Genomic DNA, 16,922 nt, shown 5'->3' on the forward strand with positions numbered 1-16,922 from the left:
GTGTGATTAGTGTGTGAGTCTGAGCTCTGATTGGTCTAGCAGCCTGTGTGTGTGTGTGTTTGCCTCAATGTGTGTGTGCTTCTAGCCAGTGGGCGGGGGATTAAGCCCGCGTCACGTGGTCTCTTTAGCTTCTTTTCCACACAAACACACACCCTCATTTGCAGAGGGCACACCGACACACACACACACATACCCTCTCACAGTGTCACATACACACTCACAGCTGTTGATACTTCTCTCTCTGCTGAGTGCCGAGGAGCAGAGCCCGCAGGAATTTGGGGGAACCTGCTGTCTGCTGGCAAACATCATCTATGTGGACAATCTGAGAGGAGGACTGAATGATTTTCTAATCGGTGCCTGGCTTTTACTTTCTGGCGTTCACATCCCGCTCTTTATCCCTCTCGTCTCTCCCTGGCTTTTCTGGGACACAGTGTTGGAATTTAAGCGCAGACAGCGAGCAGCAGAGAAAAACAGAGACATGTGTTTTGCCCCAGCCGCCTCCTACTACTGCCCATTCTCTCCTATTCACTGACAAAGCAGGAAATACAAGGTTGGTTGGGCTTGGCTTACTTGTTTATGGGCTGGTTCATTGTGTCATTACACATTGTACGACATGTGTCTTTTTTGGAATACCTACAATATGTTCTTATTTTTACTAGAGTATTTTGAAGACTTTATCACACACCTCCAGAATGAGGAATACAGGTTGTCTTCTTTTCCCACAAGCTGCCAAAGCATGACTCCCTCTCCAATCCCTAAAACTGATTTGTAGTTTCAGGGGAATTCCTTGTTAGTAAGGCTGCTTGGACACACACACACACACACACACACACACACACACACACACACACACACACACACACACACACACACACACACACACACACACACACACACACACACACACTATGAACATGCTTGGCAGCCACAGTGCCTTTAGTGTGAGCACCAGAGAAGATTAGCTGTGGCTTTTATCTGTAATGTGCACAATAGGAGAGGTTGTGTGTGAAGAAAGGCACTCTTCTAGAGTCACGGCAGTAATAAGTATCAGCCTTCTACATAGTTTTCTTGAAAATGTTGATCATTCAGAGGGAATGCCCATACAAAGACTCAAAGTGTGGTTGTTTGTCTGTTGCAATCTGGTCAATACTGTTGGCGTGTTGCTTTCTCATCCAAACTGCAACCAGCGGTTCCGTGCATTGCATTTACTGACAAACACTTAGACTGCTGGTGAGTTAGAGGTGTGTGTGTGTGTGTGTGTGTGTGTGTGTGTGTGTGTGTGTGTGTGTGTGTGTGTGTGTGTGTGTGTGTGTGTGTGTGTGTGTGTGTGTGTGTGTGTGTGTGTGTGTGTGTGTGTGTGTGTGTGTGTGTGTGTGTGTGTGTGTGTGTGTGTGTGTGTGTGTGTGTGTGTGTGTGTGTGTGTGTGTGGTGTGTGTGTGTGTGTGTGTGTGTGTGTGTGTGTGTGTGTGTGTGTGTGTGTGTGTGTGTGTGTGTGTGTGTGTGTGTGTGTGTGTGTGTACATATTTGTTTTGCATGTACTCACTGTGCCATTTGGAGCATGTGTGGATATAATTAGCCAACGTACAGATTCTTTCCTGGTATTGTTGGGCTGGTAACATAACCCAAAAGGCTGTTTGTCTATTTTTAGTGTAGGCAGCTCATTAAGACTCAAGCAGCCACACTTTGAAGCTTCCCCCAGGCCAGATAAAGATATGAGGTGTGTGTGGATTAGTGTGTGATGTGGCTGGTGGACAACTTATCCAGTGTGTATGTGCTGACTGCTTGTTATATTAATCAGCATTATTGTGACTTCTTTTTGTAGTAAGTTTATTGCTATTCATTTTGTCCTGTTTTTAAGGGAAGAAAATAAAAGGTCAATAGTAATGGACAGAGATATAACGCACTATAGAGGCAGACAGAGAGATGGAGCAGCAGATACATGGTTTGGACGTAGGCTTACAGATAAGCTGGCTGTTATCAGATAAAGACGGAGAGTTGTGTGTTGACTGAGGTGCTGGCACTGCTCCAGCTCTAAATGTCAGGGAACCACAAGGCATTATGGGTGAGCAGCACACTCACAGCTCTAATGGTTAAGATGAAGGAAGGACATTTTTATATCAATACATCTTTCTTCTTTTTAGATCACATGACTGAGGTTTTACATATTATTTTTTAAGTCACTCAAATGTTAATGCATGAGCTGCAGCAAGTGGGTAACTTTTCAGATTTGTTATTATATATTTTTATGTTTTATTATTTTTACGTTTTTATGCAACATCTTGATTTCTTTAGCTTCTCAAATGAGTGGATTTTTTTTCTTTTTTTCTTCGTCTTATGTGATATTTATTTGAATATGTTTTGGACCATTAGTCACACAAAGCAAAGAATCTCAATACATTAGCTCAGGTTTAAGTAACTTCATCAGCTTTTTGTTCTTTTCTGGCAGTTTTTAAACCAAAATATGAACTTATTATTTGTAAAACAATAAGTAGAATGGTGAATAACTTGCAGCCCTATTAGAATCTAGTTACATATACACGTCTTACAATTAATTTATTAAGCTACTTTTCCGTTTATTTAAAAGAAGAACATGTGTTTGATAAATCTCCCTGTCTTTCATCAAGCAAGCTGTTAAGTAAATGTTTCCACACCATTCATTGTGTAACTTTTGGTAACCAAAAACATTTGCATCATGGTGATTTTAATAGCAATAATTTGTTTTATAGCACTCTTAAAGTTATTGTTTATACAGGAGAAGTTTTCATGGACAACTAGCCCACTGACGAAGACAGGTTTGGTCTTCAGAGCTGTGAGAGGAAGGGGAGGGTCAGTGGAGGTCAGGGGTCAGAGGTCACATTCACCTTGCCTGTGGGCAGCAGTCGCAGTCTAGCGCCCTTTAGTAAACACAGCCTGCCTCGTCTATCTGCCACAGATTAATGTAGCCTTCAATTACAATACAGCGATGTCATCAAATGCCATATCTCTAAAGTACAATTGTCTCCAGTTTCCTGTCGGTCACTGAACTCAATCTAAACTACTGTGTCTCGCTCAAGAAGTGTTTGATAGAAACACTAGAGAGCATCTGTGGTGGAGCATGACATTTGAATTATATAATTGATGCAATAAAGCGAGGCTCAGATTTCATCCTTACTCAGATTAATTGTGCCCAAAACCAACAACGCCACTCCCCCCTCACCCTCCAGACCGTTGATCTCTCTGGACGTGACCCGACCGGGAGGTTTCAGGACGGGGACAATGATCTATTGATTCAGAGCGATGGAGGGGGTGAGGCTGGACGCTCCTGCTGGGGACTGCTGGAGTTGTGTGTCTTGTGACAGAGCAGGGATAGTACTGGTGCATGTGTGTGACTAAAGGGAAGGGAAAGGCACTGTTTACAGAACTTTTTTGGGGGGTGTAACTTTATTTTAGTGAGGCTACAGCTGTTCAGCCGCACAGAAATCCAATCATTCAGCAAATTTCAGACATGAGCTTCTACTGTCAATCACAAGGTGTAGCTGGTTGTATTTCCCCTACTTTTGGGCACTGGAGCATCTTTGAGGACGTACTGTACAAGAGGAAAAAAAAGCACTACAAGTAAAGGAATCAGAGCTGAAGCAGTGAGTAGAAAAAGAAGTGCTGAGTGACGAGCGGAGGTATAACGATTTGTCGACTAATTGATTACTTCGGAAATTGTAAAAACTATTTGCAAAATGCAAAATGGCGAAAAGGCTATGTTTAGCCTCTCAAATATGAATAGTTCATCCTGTTCTGTTTTTATATGTTTTAGGTTTTCCAAATATATTGGGATTTTGGACCGTCAAAACAAGACACCAGCTTTTGACTTTGAGAAACTGGATGGACATTTTTCACTATTTTGTACATCAGAAAAAATTGCCACATGAATCAATAAAGAAAATAATCTTTAGCTGCAACCCTGATGGCAAATTGACGATGTTGCACACATTGCACAACTGAAAATAATGATCCATTGTCTGCGCCCTGCCAACGGAGCCCCGCGCCCCGCCTGAAATTCAAGGTGTTTTTTTATTTTGTTTTAATTTTTTAATAAAAAATATATATATATATATATATATATAGCACCAAATTGCAACTGAAGTAATCTATCTACGGTCACTTTTCACATTGAACATGTGCTCTTTTATTAAATAAACCAAACGCCTATGTTATTTATCCAATGTATGTGCATGTTTCAGTGTCCATTGCTTTGCGTATTCACATTCTCCCTCCGCTCTGTTTCTGAAGGGCGGGGCTCCGCTCCCCCCCCCACACACACACACACACACACACACACACACACACACGAATGCACACACTCACAATCAGAGACAAGAGCGGAGGAAAGGAGGAGAACAACAAAGTGTAAAAAAGTCAAACAAATCTGCATTATTGCCCCGAGCTCTGCTGTCTGCCCGTTTGTGTCCCCCCCAGTTTCAAATTTGTTTATTATTATTTTTTAACCTCAAGCCGTTCGATAAAAAAAAGAAATTCAAAAAAAAAATTCCGGGCACCTCCAGCAGCACCCTGCCAAGGCAGTAAACCTAGGGGAAACACTGGTGACTATTCCCATCTCCAACACGTCATTTTGCGGTTTTGTCCTAGCCTGTTCTGTGCACAGTAAAGTAGTTCATGCACACAGGAGGATGAATTCAATAACAGGTTACATAACTCTTCACTCCCCAGCTGCCTTTTATTAAAGAGGATTTTTGGGCGGCTTTCATTTGCTTCCATAGTATAAATCACAGCTTTGGTAGTGGGATCAGGTACTGAGCGAGAGGCTTCCTGTGCTCTTATGGATTCTCTGGTTTGGACATTGTGGCAAAATATTGTCAAACTAAAAGTCAAATTCTCCTCAAACGTTGTGTCTGTGATTTGTCACATCTACTGTACTGTATGTCTTTGGAAAAATACCGAGACTATCTCCATAGGCCGGGTTTGAGAACTATACCAGTTTAAATGACGAATGGAGCATAATGTTGGTAAAAGCAATTGGCAACCACAGTGAGCTACTTCTGAATTGCCCTTGAGCAAGGCATTGGACACTTGACATCTCAGAATCCAGTAATAGAGAAAGCAGCATTGATGAATGTATACTCATAATGTTAAGGTAATCCTACGGAAAGGAAGTTTTGATTGTTGTTGCTAGCTTTCTTGCTAATTAAAATTAGTACAAAAGTGTTTTTCATCCATTACGGAAAGTGAAAAAAAAACCTAAAAACATGTTTATCCATTTGCAAGGCTTTTCTTAAACTCATTGTTTGTTTTCTAAGAGTATGACTCTTGCATGCCCTGAGCTGTGTGTCACTACACTAATCTCAGCCATCTTTATAAGTGGCATTTGACCTGAGTGAGTAGCTTAGCGGTGCGCAAACCAAATCACCTCTCCCTCCCTCCCCCTGTTTCCCATCATATGGAGTAAAGAAAAAAGGCTATAAAGGGGGAAAAGAGTCACTACTGGCAGAGTAACCCCCACTTTTTGATCCCCCTGCTGTTGACCACTTGGCATTGGGATTCCTTTCTTAAACCCTCTCTCTCTCTCTCTCATATTCCTCTGCTCTTCAAGCCAAGACACCATCTGTTAGAGCTCCCCTAAGCCCTGCCTCTCCTTAATACACCACCAGCTTATCTTTGCTACTGCAACAGCAGCCGTGTTGCAAGAGAGTCTGGAAAATGCAGTTCTATATGGTCTTTATCCCTCTCTCTTTGTATGTAACCCAGGAGGTAATGCATTTGATAAACTGCTTGTGAAAATGGTAAAGAAAATCAGGACACTGTTGAACCAACAAATGAACCCTTTTTGGTCAAGTTTTAAAGGAATGTGTGTAGAACAGATTGGGGTTTGGTCAAAAACAACTGTACAATAATCAATTAATTCTTTGTTTTTTTTAGGATTTCCTCTACAATATGTATTTGGTTCACAAAGTAAAATATTTAAAATACGTAACAAACATGTATTTCCTTTCACCTTTATTGGCAATTTCCCTTGGCATTGCAACAAAGCACACGAGTCACTCTTGATGCTTTACTTGAACAATTCCTGTATCCTGCAAAATGCTTGTTGTCCTGCCAGCTGGCCTGTGATTGAACGTTGGGAGTAAACCACCTCACCAGTCAAGACCCACATGTTCAAACAAATCTGCTCCTGTCCTCCTCATGCACTTTGTTGGATGGTGTGTCAGAGTGACCTCACTTATGACAATGTGCAGTTTCAACACGGCATGTGTATGGAACAAAACTCTTCTGTCAGGATGTTATTTGCTTTAAGGAGCAGCCCCCTTCCCGTGTTTGACAAACACAAGTTGTGACCCTGTCATCTGCTTGTGATATGTTGTTTTTCAGTACATTTAATTTGCATGAGCTAGAGGTTTTCTATTCAGTTTAAAAGTAATATATTGCCTTTTTGCTGTCCATTAATGAAGGCTTTGTTCGTGCGTTAGTTTTATATTTGAGAAAAAAAGGCAGCATATGATTTTAATTGTAAAAATACACATTATGAATTTTTATTGACAATATCCATGGCATTAATAACGTTTCATACCACATTGTCATAAGGGCTTAAGTTTGAATGCCGGTACATCCTGTTCTGTTCCCTCAACCTCTTTATGTGCTATGAAATACTGAAAAAATGCTTTTGTTATGGTTAATATAAACTTCCACTTGTCTTTTAAAATGACATGTTTTCTCTTCTCTTCTCAGGTGAGCGTCACAGCGGCGGGCACAGAGAGAGAGAGTAAGGTGACGCAGGCATGAGTGCGGAAAACCATCAGGGGGTGGTGACCACCCCACCCCCGCCCAGTGGAGGGACTAAGGAGCGCTACTTTGACCGGGTCGACGTCAACGATCCGGAGTACATCAGGGCCAAGAACATGTCACCTGACCTGCGGCAGGACTTCAATGTTCTGGAGCAAAAGAAACGTGTCACACAGATCTTACAGAGCCCCGTAAGTGTTGACTAAGTTTTAAAATGGGAGTTATGCATGCAGTGCTTACTGGAGGGGAGATTGTCCAGAGGAAAACAACAATTGACAGACTGCAACTTTCTCAAATGATTGGTGTAGAAGACAGTATAATGCTATCAGCCAAAGCAACGAAAGGTGCTTTTTCATTTGTTCTTTACATTGCAAAGAGCATAGAGTCCTGAAAGGTCGATGGATCCAGATTCCTTTGGTAAACAGGTTACTCTAAATGTGCGGCCTTTATCTGTAGCGTTTTGGTTTGTATTTGTAGACTGATTGTTATTCACCAATCAAGTTGGAGCGGGCTTTGCTTGAATGCAGGTAAACAGTCAGTATGTAGGGCAAAAGAGGTTAAAACATTGGCCTAAAGGCAATCTTCAAACCGTTCAGCTATCGGCTAACGTCTAACGACAATTAAGGCGGACTTCCTGTTGCCAGTAGGTTTTTCTGTGACTGAATCAATATTGGCGTGTAAAAGTCGTCAGGCCTGAACCCTTATCATGCTTGTAAGATCTTGGGTCAATTGGACTTTGTACAATTTTAAAAGGGAGTCAGACGGCGGACCTATCGAAGGTGTAACCCACCTGTGTCTCAATGTATGCTGCAATAGGCTCGACCCCACCACAAAACAATTTATTCAAGAAGTATAACAGAAAGGAGACGAAACTACAACTTCCCGTTTTTTCTTTTTGTCAGTTATTATTCCCCAATACATTGATTTCTAAAGAGTTACAGTAATTTACATAACCTGTGCTTGCGTTGATGTTGTGACTCTAGCCACAGCATCACAGTAGTCAGTGATCCACTAAAACTCTAATATATCTAGCAGCTACCACACCGCTGTTCAGCCGTACTGCTGCAGCTTTCCAAGGGCCCTCCATTCCAGCCGCTCTGATGTTCGGTCAGGTTTTGCTGAGGTAAACAATCCTGTGAGCCCAGGGCATATTTCAGCCAACAAGCATCATGTTGTGGTTTAATTTTCTTTACCTGGAGGTCTGGACTCTTGCTCTACTACATAAGATGCTGGAGGAGGTACAGTTAGAGGATTGAACCCATTTGGGACCACACATAGATGTTTAGGCACTCACGGCATTGTGGAGTTATCGGATATTGTGGTTGTAGTAGTTTAGAAGTTGGCTACAACCTCTGCTGAGATCAGAACGTGATTAAAAACAGGGAGCAGTACAGAGAGCACAAGCTACAGCAACACAAAACCATAAATGACATAGCCAGACTTCACAGATAAACACATCAAATGTCATAGTTTTCTTGCATTATTTAATGCGTTTCAGATCAGTTTTTTTGAACCTCAAATTCATTTACGTCTTTGTCATGAATGCAACTCTGTTAGTAATAGTTTAAACACACTCATTTACCCATACACAAAGTCAAGCTCAGTAATAGCTATTGTCCTATCTTGCTCTTTGAACAGTTGCATCACCATGTGTTAAGATTTTACAACAACTCCCCCGGCATTCAGTTCAGCGTACGCAGTATTAGGAATATTTACTCTGCACTATTTACTCAAGGCTAGTCGCTGACTGAAGTGCTCCTCACTGTTAACAGAGGGATCTGTGTGTATGTGTCTATATGCATTTGTACTTTGAAACACTTTAAAGGGACAAATGCACTTTGAAGGTTTTAGATTCAGCAGGGACACTGCAGATTTATGGTGAGGTTGAAGTTAGGTAACGAACAAAGTAAGACATTGCATTGGCAATTAATGTCATGAATGAATATCCCTCACAAGTAGAGTAAAGTAAGCCTTGAAGTGTGTGTGATGGCTGCCTTGGTTTGGCCCATTTCCTTTTAAGCTTTAAATGTGATCCTCATTCTGCACATGCCCAGTGTTGTTTTCTTGGCACGCAGCATCTTTTGGCAGATGTCTGGGATGGTGCTGCTGATGCAAGTTACCACTTGATATTCTGTCAAAATGTCTATGTATGTGATCCTTGTCCACAAGTGCAGTTAAGAGTGATTCAATTAGAAAGTACATTAAGAGGGCCAGGCAGACAGTGGGCAGAGTTCGGTTGCACCAAACTTTTCAGTAGCAAACCATCCCTGTTTATTTTTCACCATGTCTGTCTGGCACAGCTGACTCCAGTCCGTCCTTATGGTTCAATTCCTCATGTTGAGTTGGTAAAGGTGGTCAGTGAGAGAGCTTTCTGACCAGCACCTGACAGCACCATAGCAATGGCCACAGTGATCTATCAAACATATCTGTGTATATCACGCCTCTGTAAAATGTATTAATATTTTTTATTTTATATAAAAAAAATCAGGATTTATGGAGACCGGAACAAAAAAACTTGAATATTGGACTTACATTAATCAGCTGCCCAGAAATAAGACTTGTGCCCTTAAGTAGCCAATCAAATAAATGTTTCTGCATTAAATGTACACTGTTCTTTTCCTGTTTTATTACAATTCACGCTGCATACCTTTGAGAGATGTTTAACTAGTGAAGGCTGTTTGTTTATCACCAGTGATAACTGTTGCTGTCCCTATAGACTCCATAAGATACCCAGGCCCATTATATACCGCTACATCATACTGTGTGTGTTACACTTGCGGTCATGCAATGTTATGTACATTATTAGCGCTTGATGTGGTTTTGAATGTGAGCCAACCAGCTCTCGGGCAGCAGTAACAGGTGGCTCCCTGTTGGTCTCAGAGGGGTTTTCAGCCCGTACATCAGGACAATTGGCCTCACAGCGCTGGTTTACTCATATTCAACAAAAACAATAACAAGTGTGTGAACAGCTGGAGGTGCACACGTGTTGCCTCTCTTTCTCCCATCATCTTCATTTCACTCTTCATCTCCCTCAGTCCCAAATTCAGCTACAACAACAACAATGTCAACAGCTGTGTGTCAACACATGGCGCCTCTCTCATAGTCTCCCTCTCCTCTCTCTCTTTCTCTCGGTTTGTTTTGAATGCAGTGTTATGGGACTAGTGGCGGCTCCAGATTACATGTTACTAGCGCTCAGATGGCAGGTTGTATTTTAAGACAGACCAATATAGACCAAGCTGGAATGAATAGACTCAGCTGACTGCAGCCACCAGCCTCTTTCGAAAGCATTGTTTACCTTTTAGAAGTCAAAGGCTACAGCTGGACCTTGAACCCTTTTAGGTCCCTTTGTATCACAGCAGATAGTGTGGACACTCTGAAACAACCACTGAAAGGTTTTGGATGTTTAAAAAAAATATTTAAGTGAATTGATAATTCCTTTAAACAAACAGTAGACCATTATTTCCCCCTTACTGAACTTTGGGTTAATTCATGGTTAAATCTGCTTAAGTGTACTTGACTTCATTGGTTATGGGGAAGGAAAAGAGAAGAGAACGATTATTCAGATGTTTTTTGGTGGTAATGGCGGTTAACATAATGGTTGCTTTGTATTGTATCAAGGGTTGATATTTGCCTGGAGGTTGTTTGTGAGGCACACTACATTTCCAGAAGTAGATTGGACAAAGATTGCGGCTGCAAATCCAAGTCTCATGATGTCATGGTTGGTAAATCATCCAATTGACTTTTTTGTTTAAAATTCTGCCGTTAAGCTTCTCTTTGTGCTGGGAACTAGGTTGCTGTGACACAAAAGGTCAAAAGCCCTCAGAGGCTTGAAATTAGATCAGATGAAATTGAATTTGCTGCGTCTATTTTCTGCATCTCTGCTCATCTTGCTTTGTCCCTTGCTGTTAGTTTTTCCTCTCTTCTGCATCAGCCACAGAAATCACTTACTGAGGCCAAGTGGTACATTTACGCAGCCTCATTTGCACCAGTCTGGTGGTTTTCGGAGGAAGTGCAACATTTTCTACTCTTCCCCCTCACTTTCCAGAAAACAAGTGGATAATTTATGGTGCTCTGGCGGGTCCCGCCGAGAACCCCCTCATGTGAGGTAAATGTCACGGCTGCGCTCCATTATGTTTCCCCTTTCTTTTTCAAGTCCTCAAAGTCACATTTGATAGAACATTAGTGGTTGAACTGACTCCAGAGACTCTTTTTAAAACCACCGCCTCTCCTCTCCTCTCCATGTCTCGACGGCTGTGTTTCAGTTTTGGCATTTCACGACATCTCTTGGGTGCTGAACTTAGCAAAACCTCCAGCAGTTGAGCAATGCTCTCAGGATTAGAGGGTAACATATTGAAATGTTTCTAAGTCCACTTTAGCTCATGTGCAACCTCAAAAGGAAAGGTCAAAAATCCCTCTGGAGCTCGGTGGTAAGCTTTCTATGAGTTTCCTCATCTGGCAACCGGAATCACGTTTTTTATTCAAAATCTGATATAGATGTTTTATATATTATATTATTAGGTATAATAAATGTAGTTTTTGCTTAATGAAACTATTTTCAAATGCGTTGATCCAAATGCCAGATTGGTATCAGTGATAACACTCGCCTGTATCGCCCTTGACGTAACAAATCCCCATTAAATACAGCTTCCTTGTTTCTGCTGTCAGTCACACTTGTTGAGTCACGACCAGCCATTGATCTTGTTTTTAGTGCAACAGCAATCCCCTGCTTGCCATAAAAAAACTATACAATTAAGTTCAGTGAAGTAAAAAAGAGCAGTCCTATTCAAATGGTGCATGGTATCAGCCATTATACCAAGTTGATGTACCTGGGAGAAAAACAGTTGGATTGGTGCATCTCTAGACACACTTTAGATGAATCCACACATAAAAACAGTGTCATCTTTATATATCGGTACATTTTATCGCCAATTTCACAAATGTGATTTGTGTTAATTATCCCCTCTACTTACATTTTACCGCAATTTCTGCCGGGGTCAACAAGTTCATCCCTCAAGAAAAAGAGCTTAGATTTTATACAGTAGGGAGCCGATGCAGCTGGAGAGGGGGACCAATTTCACTGACGCACACTCTAAGGTTAGGTGGGGGGAAATCAATATCATTGGCAGGCACTCTCTTACTTTGTAACCCTGTCACGTTGGTGGCTTCAAAGAACTCCTTTGTGCTGACATAACTGGGGAGGTTATGTCTGAAATTACAGGCTTCACCTTGTGTGTGTGTCTAAAAGCTTTGAAGACAATGAGTGTGCCTTATATCTATCTTTGCATGTATTTCTCCGTATGTGCAAGTCTTTTCATGGCAGATACAGTATGTTTATTAGACTCTGAGGTTACTCCTTACATTTTGTTTATTCTGCCAGTTGACAATAATGCAATTTGAGACCTGAAAATATGCAGGTCACTATATGATCTTTCAGGTGAACTATGATGCATTTTGTAGGAGTGAAAAGTATTACTAACCTGCTACCGTAAATGACCCAAAAACACAGTGTCAATAGATGTAAGAAAACAGTAACTGATAGTTGAGACTGTCCAATAAAAGCTTCCTGTACACGTTCTCAAGCGTTGGTTTGCTGTGCAACGACTCAAACTGAGCTGTGGTGAGTCACATCCAACCACAGTAGTTTAATTTAACATGAGGATACATTTGTGTGTGAGGTAATGCTGAAACCATCACTTCTTTGATCAGTACAAGCCCAAACATGCAGGACCAGCCTTGCTTCAACAAAGAGATTCAAAGTTCTGTCTTCCTTTCCCACAGGATGACGTACAAGTGTCACCTGTATCTGCAACAATAACTGAGCAAGACAAAAGGAAACTTCTCTGTAGGACACATGCCCTTGGAAGTATAAAAACTTCCAGTTCTAACACAATTTCCAAGAAATTCTCTTTGGAGAATGTGTAATTATATTCTTACTCAACGTCCAGCACATAGTAAACTCTTTCCAGGAAGCATCTGCCCTGACGTAATGTCCTTCAGCTAGGCATGAATCCTGTCAGCTCATCCATCCCTGTGGAAGGAAATATTTCTCAGCAAGAACCAATAAACTCAGGGAACGGCCAAATGTATATTTTTTTACTTTGAATAACTAGCCCCGTTTTACTAGTGTCTCTATCTCAGGCTTCGACATGATCACCGGCCAAACTCCAACCTGCACATCAACTTCATTTAAAACCACTGCAGATCTATTTTGAAATATATGATTTTTTTTTGCAGAAACGTTTCCTAATGTCTCCGATTTGATCACATGGCCTTGCTTAGTAAAAGTAAAATTCTCATCAGAGTCGAGCCGTTATTGCAGCTAAAAAAAACACTTGTCGTGTGATGTTATTTCTGTTGCTGCAGATGTGGGGGTTTTGCCGAAATAATAATGATATGATCCACTTTAGGCCCCCGGATTAATCTGTTTAGATGATGGGAATCAAATCCCTGCTGTCATAATCTTATTGGGAACACACAATTTGTAGAGCATGTGTGTGTGCGTTTCTGAAAGTGTGTGCTCATATGCTTTTTAATATGTTTCATAAAAACACTGCAGGCTTGTTGTGTTGAAAGTTTCACTTTGGTTGATTGGTACCGTATGTGAAAAACAATGGTGATTCTGAGGATGTTTTTTAGCATCTTTTTGCTAATTTGTTGTTGTTTTTGACCCACCAGGATTGTTTAGGTTCACTCTAAGCTCTCACATAGCAAACAGTGTAACGCTAGTGATAATCGTTCTGCACAGGCCCAAAACAAACATCTTTTTAGTCGAATAAGGAACATATTTTCTGCCAGAGGCTCAGGTTTCTCTGCTCTGGTTCCAATAAACTGTGTCTTCAGCGCTGCAGCTCCAATGTCAATGCCATAGCACAACAGTCTTTGAAACAGAAATGCCCAGAAAAACAACTGAAAACTAAAAAACATGACCCACCACTGTCAGACATCCGCAACAGACCGGTTGTCACAGCAACCTTGCCACCAGGGACTAAGGAATGTCTGGCCTGGGTTCAGAGTCAGCGGTGCTCCGGGACTGCATTCGTCCTGATTCAGGGGGTTGCTCCACTTTTAACAAAACACCCCCACATGGGCATCTGACCAAAGGCCTCCACTCCAACACTAATGGACATGGGGTGACTTGAGGGGATGCAGAGGGGGCAGAGATGTTTTATTGAACAGATCTATTGGGAATGTGTTGACTGTTGCATGAACACTGAGGTGAAATAAAGGCATGAATAGTGGATGTTGCCCTGCAGTTGGAGTCAAGGCATGGAAATATTGTGATGGACTATTTTCACTCTGAGGGCAGGGATGATGTGGCACTAAATTCGCATCACAAGTCAAAAGTGGATCAGACATTCGTAGGTAACTTCATGAAGTGCAGTCCATTTAAGACCCGATCAAATGGGTAGGTTGCCTGACATCATCAGGCCAAATTGCAAATGACAATTGGTGTGGACCCTCTTAGTCCATTTTCAGACTTTAAAAATGTCTTCAAACCCAATTGGTTAACCCTAACCATGTGCCTCTGGACTCACACAGCTGTAATAAAATTAGCTGTGGGGAAAGGTGAGCGCCCCCTGAGAGGTTAACAGCCTAATTAAGATTATGAGCCGCTAAACAGCTAGTACTTTTTTATTGTCTGCTGTTACATGTTGCATAGCCTTTTGCATCATCTAGTTTAAACTGACACTTCCTGTAGACTGAGAAGTCTTGTGATTTCTCTTTAAAACGTTTTATTCATGAGCTGTTTCATGATAAGAAACATTCTCTTTCATGGGAAGTGAAAGCATAAAATGATGCAGCACTTTGATTTGATATAACGCAGCCAGCTGTGAGTGTATCTGGTCTTACATAGGAGAGTGTAAGCATATACTTTGTTGTGTCTGTAGATTCAACATATGACTGTGGTCTGGACGGGGATTAACCACACACACAAACACACACTCTGTCCCGGTCAGGCAGCCAATCACAATGCGGGCCCCGAGCTAGCCAGACAACCAATCCTGACTCAGCTTGTTGGATAGCCAGCCTATCCTGTTTGAGCTTCATGAAGTACTTTGAGTAAAATTCCAATTGACATCGAGCAGCAAGTCTAATCTGTGATTAACACGTCCGTGTGTTTATTCCTTCTCCTCCTGTCTCTCTGAATGTTCCCACTTCTTTTTACTCTTCCATCCCTCCGTCACCACTAATCGCTTCTCCCTCCGATTCTGTGTCAACATCATCCCTCCCTGTCTTTTTTTTCATTAGTTGTCATCACAGTTCAATAAACATGAACCAAAACTATTGAAATGAACTTTTGAGCTACATAGTGCCTGATTGAGGGGTCCAATCTTGTAACTCTAAATTCTCCAAGGCTTGATTTTCATGTTTAGGATACAAAGAGTAGATATTTTCAAGCATGTTGCCATTTACATGTAGATTATCAAATGAATATTAATCCACAAAGCCAGCATGTAGGTCAGAGAGGTCAGAGAGTTTGGTTTGTGTCGTCTGTGTCACATTATTTCCTTTCTAAACTCCTTCTCGCTTGTCTTGTCTCGCAGGCCTTCAAGGAGGAGTTGGAGGGTCTGATCCAGGAGCAGCAGCGGAAAGGGAACAACCCCGCCGGCCTGCTGGCCCTCAGACAGATCGCTGACTTCTTCATGGCCAGCTCTGTGGCCGGCTTCAACGCCTCTCCTCTCAGTAAGTTCTAATTTACTGAGCGCTGTGGCACGTAGACCATTTAGCTCACCATGCCACACTTGCCCAGTGTGCCAGCACTTTTGCATTTAACGCACAGCATTAGAATCAAAGAGAGGAGATCCATTTTCAAACATTCGCTTTGCGTGCTTTAGGGCATAAATACACCAAGACAACCCAACCCCAGACTCCGGAAAGGCTGCACATACTTCTCTGAGTTTTGATCTAGGAGTCCATATGTGAAGTCTGCTTTCAATCACAGCACCGGAATGCAAAACGAATGACGAATTACATGTTAAATGTAATATAGGAATACAGTTCCGCCCTTTTTTAAGATATTCCCGTAATGAGTGCAGTAAACAAAGTATAAATGTTGCAGCATTAAATACGTCACCTCAGTTTCATGTGGATCCAGGTGTGTCGGAAACATCATTACATAAAAAGACAGATGTCTTTGGGGCTGTAAAGGATGATATGATAAAAGTGTATGTATTTTACTACTCCTAGATCATTTTCTTTAACACATTTTCCTATCCACCTTGTTTAGGTCTGGGGATGGTCACTCCTATCAACGACATGTACGGAGTTGAATCCACCACGATGGTGAAAGGCGAGAAGCTGGCGCGCTGCAAGCTGGCCAGCCTCTACAGACTGGTGGACCTGTTCAGCTGGGCGCACTTCTCCAACTCCTACATCACAGTGAGTAGCTGCACCACCAGTACGACTGAATAAAAAATCGTAGGGGTCAAATCACAGAGAATGGACACTTACCTTCCCTACATATTATTTACAGAATATCTTGCTTTAATGATATTACAGGAGATACTTAATGCTGCTTAGTGCAATTACCCAATTTAGCGATGTATAATACTTTGCATCAGGGCAATGCGTTGGTCAAGGGGGTGAAAGGAAGTCATGTTGGGGGGTGGTTGCCAGAATGCCACTTCCATCTAAACCTCAAAAAAACGATTAAGAGAGAGGAAATTGTAATTGCATCCTGTCACTGCATTAAAAAAATAATGAGTTTGACACCCCTCACAAATGCGCTTGTTTAACCAGCAACTCTCTGAAGACTTGCCCTTTAGTGCCGCTCTTTGTGAATTTTATGAGGTTTGTTTGTGTCGTAAAGGTTTTTTTAAACGAATGTGTGCATATTTAGTCATTTAAACTAGTTTAAAAAACACAGGAGCTCTGAAATGTTGGATAGAATTTTTCTTCAAATTTACAGTCATAGAAGTCAGATTTCAATCAATTCAATAATTGTACTCAACATTGTTTTGACTTTTTCTTTGTCTTAGGCACGAGTCAGTAAAGAGCAAGATCACATCCTCATCATGCCCAGAGGACTGTCCTTCGCTGAGGCGTCTGCATCAAACCTGGTAAGAAACATCCGAAGTCGTGGAACCTTAACTCGCAGAAATTATGATATTTCTCTTTTCATTTTAAAGGGGCCCTATTATGCTCATTTTCAG

At 41.6% G+C, this 16,922-nt stretch overlaps 1 protein-coding gene across 4 annotated transcripts in view; it reads left to right on the forward strand.

The window, feature by feature from the left end:
• add3a (adducin 3 (gamma) a) overlaps window positions 1–16,922 on the forward strand; it is a 104,615-nt gene that overhangs the window by 63,705 nt on the left and 23,988 nt on the right. For 2 of the 4 annotated variants that reach the window (XM_034120365.1, XM_034120368.1), the window contains exons 1-5: window positions 158–550; window positions 6,715–6,959; window positions 15,315–15,453; window positions 15,998–16,149; window positions 16,749–16,829. In XM_034120365.1, coding sequence (XP_033976256.1) covers window positions 6,765–6,959; window positions 15,315–15,453; window positions 15,998–16,149; window positions 16,749–16,829 — 567 coding nt within the window. In that variant the 5' untranslated portion in view covers window positions 158–550; window positions 6,715–6,764. Of the gene's footprint in view, window positions 1–157; window positions 551–6,714; window positions 6,960–15,314; window positions 15,454–15,997; window positions 16,150–16,748; window positions 16,830–16,922 lie in introns of those variants that run through there. The other 2 variants (XM_034120366.1, XM_034120367.1) reach the window with 1 other exon arrangement.

This window comes from Trematomus bernacchii, unplaced genomic scaffold (genome assembly GCF_902827165.1).
Source record: "Trematomus bernacchii unplaced genomic scaffold, fTreBer1.1, whole genome shotgun sequence".
Classification (NCBI taxonomy): Eukaryota; Metazoa; Chordata; class Actinopteri; order Perciformes; family Nototheniidae; genus Trematomus; species Trematomus bernacchii.